The sequence below is a fragment of the Salmo salar genome, chromosome ssa29, assembly GCF_905237065.1.
Source record: "Salmo salar chromosome ssa29, Ssal_v3.1, whole genome shotgun sequence".
In the NCBI taxonomy this organism is placed as follows: Eukaryota; Metazoa; Chordata; class Actinopteri; order Salmoniformes; family Salmonidae; genus Salmo; species Salmo salar.
The window spans coordinates 17,735,830-17,751,241 of NC_059470.1; the positions used below are offsets into that span (position 1 = coordinate 17,735,830).

Here is a 15,412-nt window from a genome sequence, read left to right on the forward strand (position 1 = left end):
TTTAACTACAGGGGCTACATGATGTGCTATACCTCCTGATTTAACTACAGGGGCTACGTGATGTGCCATGGGAGATGACAGACGCTGACATGTGTATGAATGGTTAAGCTGTTTTGGTGTTGTTGTTTTTTTACATTTAAAATATTGTAATAGATTTTCAGATGCTTTTATGTATTTTATGATATCCAAGTTTCCATCTTTTACATCAACTGTTATGTGGTTATATGGTTGGACTGTACTGTATATGGGTGATTCTGCATGAGTGGTGCAAAAAAACATGTAAGTATCCAAACTTAGGACATTTATTTACTTCATGATATGTTCTAATACAATCCAAGGCAATAACAAACATATAGTTACATTTAATTTAGTACAAAGTAATTGTTTATACAGCTATTTCTATTCAGAGGTGGCTGTCCCAAACCCTGACTGATAAACTTCATGTTTGAAAATAAAGCAATTCTTGATTTTTGTAATTTTTTAAACACTTATTTCAATAGAACATCTTGAGTTGTTCTATTATTACATTCAAAGATACTGATCTAATTAGTAGTTTTGTTTATTTTTAAACGTCTTTCAAAAAAAAAATGCTTTTGATGTCACTACTGAAACACTCACAATAAAAGACTAGATTGAATGTGTCTTAAGCCAGGGTTTCCCAAACTCGGTCCTGGGGCCCCCCCTGGGTGCACATTTTGTTTTTTGCCCTAGCACTACACATCTGATTCAAATAATCAAAGCCTGATGATGAGTTGGTTATTTGAATCAGCTGTGTAGTGCTAGGGCAAAAAAAAAAGTACACCCAGGATGGGGGCCCCAGGACTGAGATTGGGAAACCCTGGCTTAAGCCACAACCCTACAAATATCACCAGGTGATGGGATTGCACCCCTCCAGCATGGCCATATGGTGAGTAGTATGTCTGCAAACATTTTGAAGAAAATTAGTTAGCAAGTTGGTAAATCTTCATGTATTTTTACGAAGTGTCACTCCCAAAATATCAATAAATATGTGAAGCAAGGGTTTTTGTTAATTTTTACTATTTTTTACATTGTAGAATAATATGGAACACATATGGAATCATGTAGTAACCAAAAAAGTGTCAAACAAATCAAAATATATTTTAGATTCTTCAAAGTAGCAACCCTTTGCCTTGGTATGCAATCTGGTTTCCGCTCAGGTTATGGATGTGTCACTGCAACCTAAAAGGTCCTCAATGATTTCACCATTGCCCGTGATTCTAAGCAATGTTGTGCTGCTATTTATATTGACTTGGCCAAAGCTTTTGATACGGTAGACCATTCCATTCTTGTGGGCCGGCTAAGGAGTATTGGTGTCTCTGAGGGGTCTTTGGCCTGGTTTGCTAACTACCTCTCTCAAAGAGTGCAGTGTATAAAGTCAGAACATTTGCTGTCTCAGCCACTGCCTGTCACCAAGGGTGTACACCAAGGCTCGATCTTAGGCTCCACGCTCTTCTCAATTTACATCAACAACATAGCTCAGGCAGTAGGAAGCTCTCATCAATTTATATGCAGATAATACAGTCTTATACTCAACTGGCCCCTCCCTGGATTTTGTTTCTTAGTGTCCAACAAGCTTTCTCTGCCCTTTACCTTGTTTTGAACACCTCTAAAACAAAGGTCATGTAGTTTGGTAAGAATAATGCCTCATACAAGTACTTGGGAGTATGGCTAGACTGTACACTGTCCTTCTCTCGGCACATATCAAAGCTGCAGCCTAAAGTTAAATCTAGACTTGGTTTCCTCTCTCGTAATCGCTCCTCTTTCACCCCAGCTGCCAAACTAACCTTGATTCAGATGACCATCCTGCCCATGCTAGATTATGGAGACATAATTTATAGATGAACCTGTTTAGGATAGGGGGCAGTATTGTCACGGCCGGATAAAAAACGTACCCGATTTAATCTGGTTATTACTCCTGCCCAGAAACTAGAATATGCATATAAGTATTTTATTTGGATAGAAAACACCCTAAAGTTTCTAAAACTGTTTGAATGGTGTCTGTGAGTATAACTGAACTCATATGGCAGGCCAAAACCTGAGAAGATTCCATACAGGAAGTGCCCTCTCTGACCATTTCTTGGCCTTCTATAGCCTCTTTATGGAAAATAGAGGATCTCTGCTGTAATGTGACATTTCCTAAGGCCCCCATAGGCTCTCAGAAGGCGCCAGAACGGGGAATGATGACTCTGCAATCCCTGGGCGAAAAACAGTAGGGGATTTGGAAAGTGGTTGATCTGAGAACAATGACACGGGTGTGCGCGTGCATGTGACGACTCCATTTTACTTCTTTCAGTCTTTGAACGGATACAACGTCTCCCGGTCGGAATATTATCGCTATTTTACGAGAAAAATTGCATAAAAATTGATTTTAAACAGCGTTTGACATGCTTCGAAGTACGGTAATGGAATATTTTGAAATTTATTGTCACGATACGCGCCAGCACGTCACCCTTCGGATAGTGTCCTGAACGCAAGAACAGAACGCAGCTATTTGGATATAACTATGGATTATTTGGAACCAAAACAACATTGGGTGTTGAAGTAGAAGTCCTGGGAGTGCATTCTGATGTAACGGCTGTCGTCGGAAGAAAACCAAGATGCAGCGGAGGTTGTGTGTTCATCTTGATATTTAATAAAAATGAACCACTACAAAACAAAACACTCGATAGCAACGACAGCAAACAGTCCTGTCTGGTTCCAACTGAACAAAACAGAAAACAATCCCCCACAAAACCCAAAGCAAAAACCTGCTCCTTATGTGTGACTCCCAATCAACAACAACGAACTTCAGCTGTGCCTGATTGGGAGTCACACACGGCCCAAAACAAAGAAATACAAAAAACCTAGAAAAAGAACATAGAACGCCCACCCAATGTAACACCCTGGCCTAACCAAAATAAAGAACAAAAAACCCCTCTCTATGGCCAGGGCGTTACATCTGACGAAGAACAGCAAAGGTAAGTTTGGTGAGTGCCAAACTTGGTGGGTGTCAAAATAGCTAGCCATGATGGCCGGGCTATCTACTCAGAATATTGCAAAATGTGCTTTCACCGAAAAGCTATTTTAAAATCGGACACCGCGATTGCATAAAGGAGTACTGTATCTATAATTCTTTAAATAATTGTTATGTTTTTTGTGAACGTTTATCGTGAGTAATTTAGTAAATTCACCGACGTGTTCGGTGGGTATGCTAGTTCTGAACGTCACATGCTAATGTAAAAAGCTGGTTTTTGATATAAATATGAACTTGATTGAACAAAACATGCATGTATTGTATAACATAATGTCCTAGGAGTGTCATCTGATGAAGATCATCAAAGGTTAGTGCTGCATTTAGCTGTGGTTTTGGTTTTTGTGACATTATATGCAAGCTTGAAAAATGGGTGTGTGATTATTTCTGGCTGGGTACTCTCCTGACATAATCTAATGTTTTGCTTTCGTTGTAAAGCCTTTTTGAAATCAGACAATGTGTTTAGATAAAGGAGAGTCTTGTCTTTAAAATTGTGTAAAATAGTCAATGTTTGAAAAATTGAAGTTTGGGGATTTTTGAGGAGTTTGTAATTCGCGCCACGCCCTATCATTGGATATTGGCGAGGCGTTCCGCTAGCGGAACATCTAGATGTAAGAGGTTAGCAGGTAAGGGTGCTCTTGAGTGGCTAGATGTTCTTTACCATTCGGCCATCCGATTTGACACTTAGGGATAGGGGGCAGTATTCGGAAGTTTGGATGACTGAGGTGTCCAAAGTAAACTGCCTGTTACTTAGGCCCAGAAGTTAGGATATGCATATAATTGGTAGTATTGGATAGAAAACACTCTAAAGTTTCTAAAACTGTTAAAATAATGTCTGTGAATATAACAAAACTGATATGGCAGGCAAAAACCCAAGGAGAATCCATCCGGATCTTTTTTTTTAGGCCACCACTCATTGAAATGGCTGTCTATGGGAAAATACCTCCCAGATTGCAGTTCCTAGGGCTTCCAGTAGATGTCAACAGTCTTTAGAAAGAGTTTCAGGCTTGTTTTTTGAAAAATTAGCTAGAATTTGTAGTTTTTCAAGATGGCTCCCATTTTGTTTGTAGTATTGTGGCGCGTGTGGATGAGGGCGCGCACTTCTTTATTTATCTCTGGTAATGAACATACTATTCTCCGTCTTAAATGTTATAATTTATTAAACATATTAGGGTGCCTGAGGATTGATTAGAAACGTTGTTTGACTTGTTTGGACAAAGTTTATTGGTAACTTTTGGGATTCCGGTGCATTACTGAATCATGCGCGCCAACTAAAGTGACTTTTTTGGGATATAAAGGACTTTATCGAACAAAACTACCATTTGTTATGTAGCTGGGACCCTTGGGATTGCAAATAGAGGAAGATCTTCAAAGGTAAGTGATATATTTTAGTGCTATTTCTGACTTTCGTGACGCCTCTGCTTGTTTGTAAAATGTTTGTAATGCTTTTGTACGCGGGGCGCTGTCCTCAGATAATCGGATGGTATGCTTTCGCCGTAAAGCCTTTTTGAAATCTGACAAAGCGGCTGGATTAACAAGAAGTTAAGCTTTTAAACGATGTAAGACACTTGTATTTTCATGAATGTTTAATTTTACAAATGTTGTATTTTGAATTTCGCGCTCTGGAATTTCACCGGATGTTGTCGAGGTGGGGTGCTAGCGGCACGCCTAGCCCAAAGAGGACACATCACTGCACTCTATACTCTTCTGTAAACTGGTCAACTCTGTATACCTGCAGCAACACCCACTGGTTGTTGCTTATTTATAAAACCCTCTTAGGTCTCACGCCCCCCTATCTGAGATATCTACTGCAGCCCTCATCCTCCACATACAACACTCGTTCTGCCAGTCACATTTTGTTAAAGGTCCCCAAAGCACACATATCCCTGGGTCCCTTGTCCTTTCAGTTCGCTGCAGCTAGCGACTGGAACGAGCTGCAACAAACACTCAAACTGGACAGTTTTATCTCAATCTCTTCATTCAAAGACTCAATCATGGATACTCTTACTGAGTTGTGGCTGCTTTGCATGATGTATTGTTGTCTCTACCTTCTTGACCTTTGTGCTGTTGTCTGTGGTCTCTCTTTATGTAGTGTTGTGTTCTCTCTTGTCGTGATGTGTGTTTTGTCCTATATTTTTATTTAATTTATTTGTATTTTTAATCCCAGCCCCCATCCCCACAGGAGGACTTTTGCCTTTTGGTAGGCCATCATTGTAAATAAGAATTTGTTCTTAACTGACTTGTGTCACGTCCTGACCAGCAGAGGGAGCAATTGTGTTAGTTTTGGTCAGGACGTGGCAGAGATTTTTTATGTTACGTGTGAGTTGGATGTTGGACTCCCAATTGAAGGCAGGTGTGTTGAGTTGCCTTTGATTGGGAGTCCTATATAGTAGTGTGTGTTTTTCCTTGTGGTTGTGGGTAATTGTTCTTGTCATTGTGTTTGCACCTGACAGGACTGTGTTGGCTGTCAGTTTATTGTTTTTGTAAGTGTATAGTGTTCCGTTTCTCAAGTATTAAATATGACGAACACTAACTCCGCTGTGTTTTGGTCCACTTCCTCAGACAGCCCTTACAGAATTACCCACCAAACCAGGACCAAGCGGCGGAGGAGGAAGGAGCAACAGGAGTACAGCGTTATGGACTCGTGGACATGGGAACAAATCCTGGACGGAGAGGGACCATGGACTCAGGCTAGGGATTATCGCCTCCCGCAGTGGGAGATTGAAGCGGCGAGAGCGGAGAGGTGATACTATGAGGAGAGAGAGCGCAACGAGCACGAGAGGCAGCCCCAATAATTTTTTTGGGGGGCACACGGGACAGTCGGCGGAGCCAAGGGCGGAACCAGAGCCAGTCGGGCTGACATTGGAGGTGAGCGAGGGGTACGAGGCAGAGACTGTGAAGGAATTAATGGGAAGATTAAAGGATAGAGAGATGAGAGAGCTGCTGGTTTGGTGCATAAGGCACGGCATTCGCCCTACAGAGCGTGTCGTGGAATTGATGTCACCTGAGGCAGCTCTCCATACTCGTCCTGAGGTGTGTGCTGGTTGTCTGGTGAAGACTGTGCCTGCGCCCAGAAACAGGCCTCCTGCATGTCTTCCCAGCCCTGCACGTCCTGTGCCTACGCCCAGAACCAGGCCTCCTGCATGTCTTCCCATCCTGGTCAAGCCCGTTCCTCCTCCACGGACCAGTCCTCCAGTGGGTCTCCCTATCCTGGTCAAGCCCGTGTCTCCTCCACGGACCAGTCCTCCAGTGGGTCTCCCTATCCTGGTCAAGCCCGTGTCTCCTCCACGGACCAGTCCTCCGGTGGATCCCTCCACCCTGGTCTCTCCTGTGCCACCTCCTCAAACCAGGCCTCCAGCGGGTCTTCCCAGCCTGGTGAGTCCAGGGCCTGCGCCCAGAGCCAGGCCTCCTTCATGTCTCCCCAGCCTGGTGAATCCTGAGCCGGAATCTGCCAGAGTGGCCCGCCGTGCCGGATCTGCCAGAGTGGCCCGCCGTGCCGGATCTGCCAGAGTGGCCCGCCGTGCCGGATCTGCCAGAGTGGCCCGCCGTGCCGGATCAGCCGGAGTGGCCCGCCTGTCCTCCGGCCCAGCCTGAGTGGCCCGCCTGTCCTCCGGCCCAACCCGAGTGGCCCGCCTGTCCTCCGGCCCAGCCCGAGTGGCCCGCCTGTCCTCCGGCCCAGCCCGAGTGGTCCGTCTGCCAGGGTCAGCCCGAGTGGCCCGTCTGTCCGTCGCAGCTATCGGAGCGAGGTTCACGTCCCGCACCTGAGCCACCTCCAGGATAGGTGGGTTGGGGAGGGAGGGTGTAGCACAGTGCCGTCGTTGACGGCAGCCACCCTCCCCTCCCTTCCCTACCTTATTGTTTAGGGGGTATTGTTTATTGGTTTTGTTGGGGTATTGGGGATTTTTTGTGTTTTCTTTTTTAAGGTGCATTCCGGGGTCCGCACCTTGAGGGGGGGGGTTACTGTCACGTCCTGACCAGCAGAGGGAGCAATTGTGTTAGTTTTGGTCAGGACATGGCAGAGATTTTTTATGTTACGTGTGAGTTGGATGTTGGACTCCCAATTGAAGGCAGGTGGGTTGAGTTGCCTTTGATTGGGAGTCCTATATAGTAGTGTGTGTTTTTCCTTGTGGTTGTGGGTAATTGTTCTTGTCATTGTGTTTGCACCTGACAGGACTGTGTTGGCTGTCAGTGTATTGTTTTTGTAAGTGTATAGTGAACACTAACTCCGCTGCGTTTTGGTCCACTTCCTCAGACAGCCCTTACAACTTGCCTAGTTAAATAAAGGTTAAATAAAAAAAAAAATGACAGCTTTGCAAACTCTTGGCATTCTCTCAACCATCTTCATGAGGAATTATTTTCCAACAGTCTTGAAGGAGTTCCCACATATGCTGATCACTTGTTGGATGCTTTTCCTTCACTCTGCAGTCCAACTCATCCAAAACCATCTCAAATGGGTTGATGTTTGTTTGATTGTGGAAGCCAGGTCATCTGATGCAGCACTCCATCACTGTCCTTGGTCAAATAGCCTTTACACAGCCTGGAAGTGTGTTTGAATCATTGTCCTGTTGATAAACAAATGATAGTCCCACTAAGCGCAAACGAGATGGGATGGCGTATTGCTGTATTTGGACTCATCAGACCAATGGACAGATTTACACCGGTCTAATGTACATTGCTCGTGTTTCTTGGCCCAAACAAGTCTCTTCTTATTGGTGTCCTTTAGTAGTGGTTTCTTTGCAGCAAATCCACCATGAAGACCTGATTCACACAGTCTCCTCTGAACAGTTGATGTTGAGATGTGTCTGTTACTTGAACCCTGTGAAGCATTTATTTTAGCTGCAATCTGAGGTGCAGCTAACTCTAATGAACTTATCCTCTGCAGCAGAGGTAATTCTAGGTCTTCCTTTCCTGTGGCGGTCCTCATGAGAGCCAGTTTCATCATAGCACTTGATGGTTTTTGCGACAGCAGTTGAAGAAACTTTCAAAGTTCTTGAAATGTTCAGAAACGACTGACCTTCATGTCTTAAAGAAATGGACTGTCGTTTGTCTTTGCTTATTTGAGCTGTTCTTGCAATAATACGGACTTGGTCTTTTAGCAAATAGAGATATCTTCTGAGTGTGCCAAGAGTGTGCAAAGCTGTCATCAAGGCAAAGGGTGGCTACTTTGAAGAATCTGAAATATAAAATATATTTTCATTTGTTGAACACTTGTTTGGTTACTACATGATTCCATATGTGTTATTTCATAGTTTTGATGTCTTCACCATTCTACAATGTAGAAAATAGTCAAAATAAAGAAATATTCTGGAATGAGTGTGTGTCCAAACTTTTGACTGGTACTATATATGTTTTCTGGGATGTACATCGGTTTAAATGAAAGATAGCCAGCTATATGTTAGACATTGGGATTCTTTAAAGTCCAAACCAAGTCAAAATTGTCCAAACTGAAAAGGTCACAACCGAAACAATTGACCTCATAGAGATATGTAGAGGTCTCATCTTCGTATCTATGCATTTATGGCGTCTGTGACAGCACAGGCAGCGCCATTGACAATTTTTATTTATTTCACCTTCATTTAACCAGGTAGGCCAGTTGAGAACAAGTTCTCATTTACAACTGCGACCTGGCCAAGATAAAGCATACCAGTGCGACAAAAACAACAGTTACACATAAACAAACGTACAGTCAATAACACAAAAGAAAAGTAGAAAGATCTATGTACAGTGTGTGCAAATGTAGATGAGTAGGGAGGTAGGCAATAAATAGGCCATAGAGGTCAAAATAATTACAATTTAGCATTAATACTGGAGTGATACCATTGAGGCTGTCTCCATTGTAAAGTTGCATGTGCCATGCTCTACCAGCTGAGCTACAGATGACCACCATGTGAGTAGTGGACAAGTGCACACTTCAGGAAAAAGTGTAGAGTGTTGAGATGCATAGCCACCAGGGCGGCTCCTACCCTCCAAGAGCCCAAACATTGACATCTATTTGGCCAAAATATAAACGTCTATGATGTGCTATACTGTACTGTCATATACTGTACTCTACTGAAGTTTCTTACAATTGAATAAAGGGCCCACGGACTCTTGATCTAGTGGTCTTGGTCTTGAGACCACTCAAGACCACTTAATTTGGTCTATAACTTGTCATAGGTCTGGATCTTGGGTCCAATGTCCTGGTATAAATCTTGGTCTTGGCTTCTGGATATTACCGTAGTCTTTGGTTTACAAACCATAGGCAACCCAATTTGAATAAAGAGTGCTCTCTAATCATTGGGTGGTCACTCCCAACCCATAGGAATCCCCACCCAGTTGACTACTTTTAAATGGTGGAAGCCCCCCTGGCAATGTCTGTACTAAATTAGTTATATCCATCTAGACCACTGGTTCTCAATCCTGGTTTTGGGGACCAAAAGGGGTGCACATTTTTATTTTTGCCCTAGCACTACACTGCTGATTCAAATGATCAACTCATCAAAAGGCTTTGATGATCTGAATCAGGTGTGTAGTGCTAGAGCAAAAACTAAAATGTGCACCCTTTGGGTCCCCAGGACCAGGATTGAGAACCACTGATAGACTCCTCCATTTATCTCTGAATGACACTTGACAACAAAATGCCTGTTGTTTTGCCAAAATAAAGATGGGTACAAATTTTAATTTAAACATCTAACAACATAATTAATTAGATGCACATGTAATTTAATCACTCAACAAATTTCAGATTCATAAAATCAAGATTTAACATTTTACAGAGAATAATAGAGATTATAAATATCAAAATTCAATTTAAAGGTACATTTTTGGTTAATTTGGTAAGGAAATAAAAATGATAAAATTAATCTGTAAAAGGTTAATCAAAATCATCACTACTGTGCATGGTTCTCCTTTTATTGAAACTTTTTTTTACTATGTTTCGGTAGTGACAGATTTACTGGGGTGGTAAGGAATTCAGGTAAATACAGTTGTGGACAAATATATTACCACACTTGCACTTTTCTTAAATAATTCCCAATTTCTTCTAAAATAAGTTGAAATTGAAAACGTTTGGTCTCCACACTATGTTATTCGATTTTCAACATTGCAGAACGATTATAATTTAGAAAATAAAGACAAATGACATGGACATAATTTTTGGCACCCCAGAGCTAGTACTTGGTTTCACAGCCGTTGGCCAAGATAACTTCTGACAAATGCTTTATGTAGCATTAAGGAGCTTGCTGCACCTTTTTTACTGGCATTTTGGCCCAAACCCTTTGAGGGGTCGGTGTGATTCAGATTTGGACTCTTCTTTGGCCACTCCAGAACAGTCCAGCGTTTCTTCTTGAACCTGGGTGCTTTTTGATTTGTGTTTGGGGTTGTTTTCCTGCTGGAAGACCCACAACCTTCAATGGAGACCAGTGGAGGCTGCTGAGGGTTGAACGGCTCATAATAATGGCCGGAACGGAGCAAATGAAATGCCGTCAAACACCTGGAAACCATGTATTTGATACCATTCCACTGATACCGTTCCAGTCATTACCAATCAATCAATCAAATGTATTTATAAAGCCCTTCTAACATCAGCTGATGTCACAAAGTGCTGTACAGAAACCCAGCCTAAAACCCCAAACAGCAAGTAATGCAGGTGTAGAAGCATGGTGGCTAGGAAAAACTCCCCTGAAAGGCCAGAACCTAGGAAGAAACCTAGAGAGGAACCAGGCTATGAGGGGTGGCCAGTCCTCTTCTGGCTGTGCCGGGTGGCGATTATAACAGAACATGGCCAAGATGTTCAAATGTTCATAGATGACCAGCAGGGTCAAATAATAATCACAGTGGTTGTTGAGGGTGCAACAGGTCAGCACCTCAGGAGTAAATGTCAGTTGGCTTTTCATGGCCGATCATTCAGAGTATCTCTACCGCTCCTGTTGTCTCTAGAGAGTTGAAAACAGCAGGTCTGGGACAGGTAGCACATCCGGGGAACAGGTCAGGGTTCCATAGCCATAGGCAGAACAGTTGAAACTGGAGCAGCAGCACGGCCAGGTGACCCGGGGACAGCAAGGAGTCATCAGGCCAGGTAGTCCTGAGGCATGGTCCTAGGTCTCAGGTCCTCCGAGAGAAAGAGAGAATTAGAGAGAGTATGCTTAAATTCACACAGGACACCGGATAAGACAGGAGAAATACTCCAGATATAACAGACTGACCCTAGCCCCCCGACACATAAACTACTGCAGCATAAATACTGGAGGCTGAGACAGAAGGGGTCGGGAGACACTGTGGCCTCGTCCGACAATACCCCCGGACAGGGCCAAACAGGCAGGATATAACCCCACCCACTTTGCCAAAGCACAGCCTCCACACCACTAGAGGGATATCTTCAACCACCAACTTACCATCCTGAGACAAGGCAGAGTATAGCCCACAAAGATCTCCGCCATGGCACAACCCCAGAGGGGGCGCCAACCCGGACAGGAAGATCACATCAGTGACTCAACCCACTCAAGTGACGGACCCCTCCTAGGGACGGCATGGAAGAGCACCAGTAAGCCAGTGACTCAGCCCCTGTAATAGGGCTAGAGGCAGAGAATCCCAGTGGAGAGAGGGGAACCGGCCAGGCAGAGACAGCAAGGGTGCTTCGTTGCTCCAGTGCCTTTCCGTTCACCTTCACACCCCTGGTGCGGACTACACTCAATCATAGGACCTACTGAAGAGATGAGTCTTCACTAAAGACTTAAAAGTTGAGACCGAGTCTGCCTCTCTCACATGGATAGGCAGACCATTCCATAAAAATTGAGCTCTATAGGAGAAAGCCCTGCCTCCAGCTGTTTGCTTAGAAATTCTAGGGACAGTAAGGAGGCCTGCATCTTATGACCATAGCGTACGCGTAGGTATGTACGGCACGACCAAATCGGAAAGATGGATAGGAGCAAGCCCATGTAATGCTTTGTAGGTTAGCAGTAAAACCTTGAAATCAGCCACAAACCGTTCTCCCCAATTAAGGTGTCACCAACCTCCTTTGATGGAGACAGTTTTTGGACACTAGGTTGAACATTGACTTCAAAACGCCCTGATAATCTGCTGATTTCATTTTTTTATTTCATGATTTCCCCCCATGATTTTTCATGATTTCATGATGTGTTCCACAAGTACCAGAGGCAGCAAAAGGGTGTTATTTTCATTGAATGATTAGTTTGGTCATCGGTAATGCTGTGGGGTTGCTTTGCTCTCTCTGGTACTGGGGGCCTTGAATGTATGCAAGACATAAGATAATCAAGATTTTCTGGGATGCAATGTTCAACCCAGTGTCCAAAAATTGGGTCTCTGTTGAAGGTTGTTGGTCTTCCAGCAGGACAACAACCCCAAACACACATCAAAAGCACCCTGGAATGGTTCAAGAAGAAGCACTGGACTGTTCTAGAGTGGCCAGCGAAGAGTCCAGATTACATTTTACATTTACATTTTAGTCATTTAGCAGACGCTCTTATCCAGAGCGACTTACAGTAGTGAATGCATACATTTCATTTCGTAATAAAAAAAAAAGTATTTATTTATTTTTCCTCCGTACTGCCCCCCCCGTGGGAATCGAACCCACAACCCTGGCGTTGCAAACACGATGCTCTACCAACTGAGCCACAGGGAAGACCTGAATCACATCTATAACCTATGGCAAGAACTGAAAAAAGCAGTTGGTGGAGGGCACCCCTCAAACATTGAATAATTAGAGCAGTTTGCTGCTGAAAAGTGGGCCAAATTACTATCTAGAAATGTGCAGCAAGCTCATCGATGGCTAAAATAAGCATTTGTAGGGAGTTATCTTGGCCAAAGGTTGCCAGTAATTTTGTCCATGTCATTTGCCTTTCTTTTCTAAATATAAATTGTCAGCTTAAGTTTACAGAAATAAAGTTTGTTCTGCAATGTTAAAAATTCATTAACAAGGTGTGGATACCAAATGTTTTCTTCAATTTCAACTGATTTTAGAAGAAATAGAGAAGTATTTTAGTAAAGTGCAAGGGTGCAAATATATTTGTATAGTATATATATCCACCTGACATATGTTGGAGGACGTGTGCTGAAAGTAGAACACATAGGACACACACAATGATTTTTTCCCCAACCCCCAATATGCGGCACTTCTGTAGAATAGAAATATAAAATCTAAAGGCTAGATGACAAAGGTCTGATTCAGAGGGTGTTATGCATCACACCCAGCTGACACACACGCACACGCACACCCCTACCTCCTCTGTGTATTTCCTAACCTAGGCTGAGTCTTACTTGAAGACAAAGAAACTTTTACATTTACTTGCTGCACGCAAACAAGCCAGCCAAAAGTTTTGGGTAAGTCAGCTAAAATGGATATTTTCCTCTCTCAATTTCTACTGATTTAAATAAGTTGTTTACTGTAAGAGCTGGCAATGTTTTGACAGGTTTTGAGTAAACACACCAAGCAATGGAAATGGACATGAACTCCTCGTTTGGGGAAACAACAGCAGGCTACCTGGACTACAGCTCAGAGACGGACGCTCCGCTCTGCAACAGAGAAACGAACCACGACTTTGGGGTCAAACTCTCCACCTTCTACCTGCTGATTTTCACACTGAGCGTGGTGGGAAACAGCTTGGTCCTCTATATCATCTTCAAGTTCGAGAAACTCAACACGGTGGGGAACATCTTCCTCCTCAACCTGGTTGTGTCGGACCTGATCTTCATGTCCAGTCTGCCCTTCTGGGCCGTATACCACCACAAGTCCAGCTGGATCTTCGGCCGTGTCTGGTGTAAGATTGTGGGCAGCGCCTACTTCCTGGGTTTCTACAGCTCGATCCTGTTCCTCACCCTCTTGACCTTTGACCGGTACCTGGCAGTGGTCTACGCCGTGCCATCCACCAGGCTACGTCGGAGAAGCTACGCCCTCGCCTCATCTGCCGCTGTGTGGGGCATCAGCCTCCTGGCGTGCATCAAGCCGTTTCTACTCTACGACCAGGCCGAGCATTACTACCAGGGGTTGGTGTGTGAGGAGGTTGGTACCCCAGAATCGATTGTCTCTGAGGAATTGGAGCTGTCGGGGCCATACCTTCAGTTAGGTTTGTTTTTCCTATTTCCTCTCATTGTTGTTTTTTACTGCTACGTTAGGATTGCCGTGACGGTCATCTCTTCCAGGATGACCAACAAGTACAGGACGGTGAGACTCATATTTGTCATAGTACTGCTGTTCTTTGCATGCTGGACTCCTTATAATGTGGTGGTGATGCTTCAAGCAGCTGAAGTCGACTGTGTGGAACTCCGTAAACTTGACTATGCTCTGCATGTTACTCGTATGGTCACATATCTGTACTTCTGTATCAATCCTGCCTTCTACACCTTTGTGGGGAGAAAATTCCAGAACCACTTCCGGATTCTGCTGCAGAAACATATGCCGTGTTTAAAGAACCATGTCTCAATCAATGGTAGCCGGACACTGTCACATGTTAGAATCCCTCAAGTGGGCATGACTAGTCAAACAGATGTACCGGTATGATTTAGGAGCCCTGTGGCACAGGAATGTACATGAATTAATGTCTAGGGGTCTCATATTAGTTAATGAACCTTGAAAAGTGTATGTAGCTATTCACCACTGTGCCTCTGCCTCTGCATTGTTTACTCTTTGGGGTTTTAGGCTGGATATCGCTAAAGCACTTTGTGACAACTGCTGATGTAAAAAGGGCTTCATAAAATACATTTGGTTGATTGATTGAAAATAAATGTGTTTATACAATGTTAATTGTAGACTTGAGTTACCCCCTTACTATGTCAAGTGTTTGAATATCTCGGTTGGTAGAAAGGCACTCTATAAATCCAATCCATCATTAATGCTCCATTATTGTACAATTTCAATAAAATGTTATCAAGAACTTGGCGACAAGTTGTGACAGTACAAGTTAAGACATGATTTAATGTGTCATAACAATGTGCAAGTCATTCTTTTCTTTATTTACTCTCAGTACAATTTTTACATTTTGCCTCTGGCTAACATTATCTGGCAATGTAAAACGTTGCTGTTTGGAAATAAACATTACTCCTGACTCAATATGCAGGGTGAGTAGCTAACTTCCTTCTTCCATTCACACCTACATGTTTGAAAAATGGAGAGAGCATACCATGTTTCACTAATTATGTAATAATATATACCAGTTAACAGACACTTTCCTCCAAAGCAACATGGTCATGCATGCATACATTTTTGATATATAGGTTGTCCTGGGAACCAAACTCACCATCTTGGCATTGCAAGCGCCATGCTCTACCAGCTGAGCTAGAGAGGACCTCTACACTGTAGGTTTAATTTATCTGATGCTACAGTTAGTTTCAACCTTTTGGGAAGATTGTGCAATGATTGACAGAAGGTGAAAATTAGGACAGAATAGA

The 15,412-nt window shown here is 43.3% G+C and overlaps 1 protein-coding gene across 1 annotated transcript; it reads left to right on the top strand.

Annotated features, from left to right (window-relative positions):
- The first annotated feature begins 13,454 nt into the window (after positions 1 to 13,454).
- Positions 13,455 to 15,062, top strand: LOC106590245 (C-C chemokine receptor type 3-like). The gene has a single exon (XM_014181048.2). The coding sequence runs from the start codon at positions 13,461 to 13,463 to the stop codon at positions 14,523 to 14,525; it is 1,065 nt and encodes a 354-aa protein (XP_014036523.1). The 5' UTR covers positions 13,455 to 13,460; the 3' UTR covers positions 14,526 to 15,062.
- Positions 15,063 to 15,412: the final 350 nt, after the last annotated feature.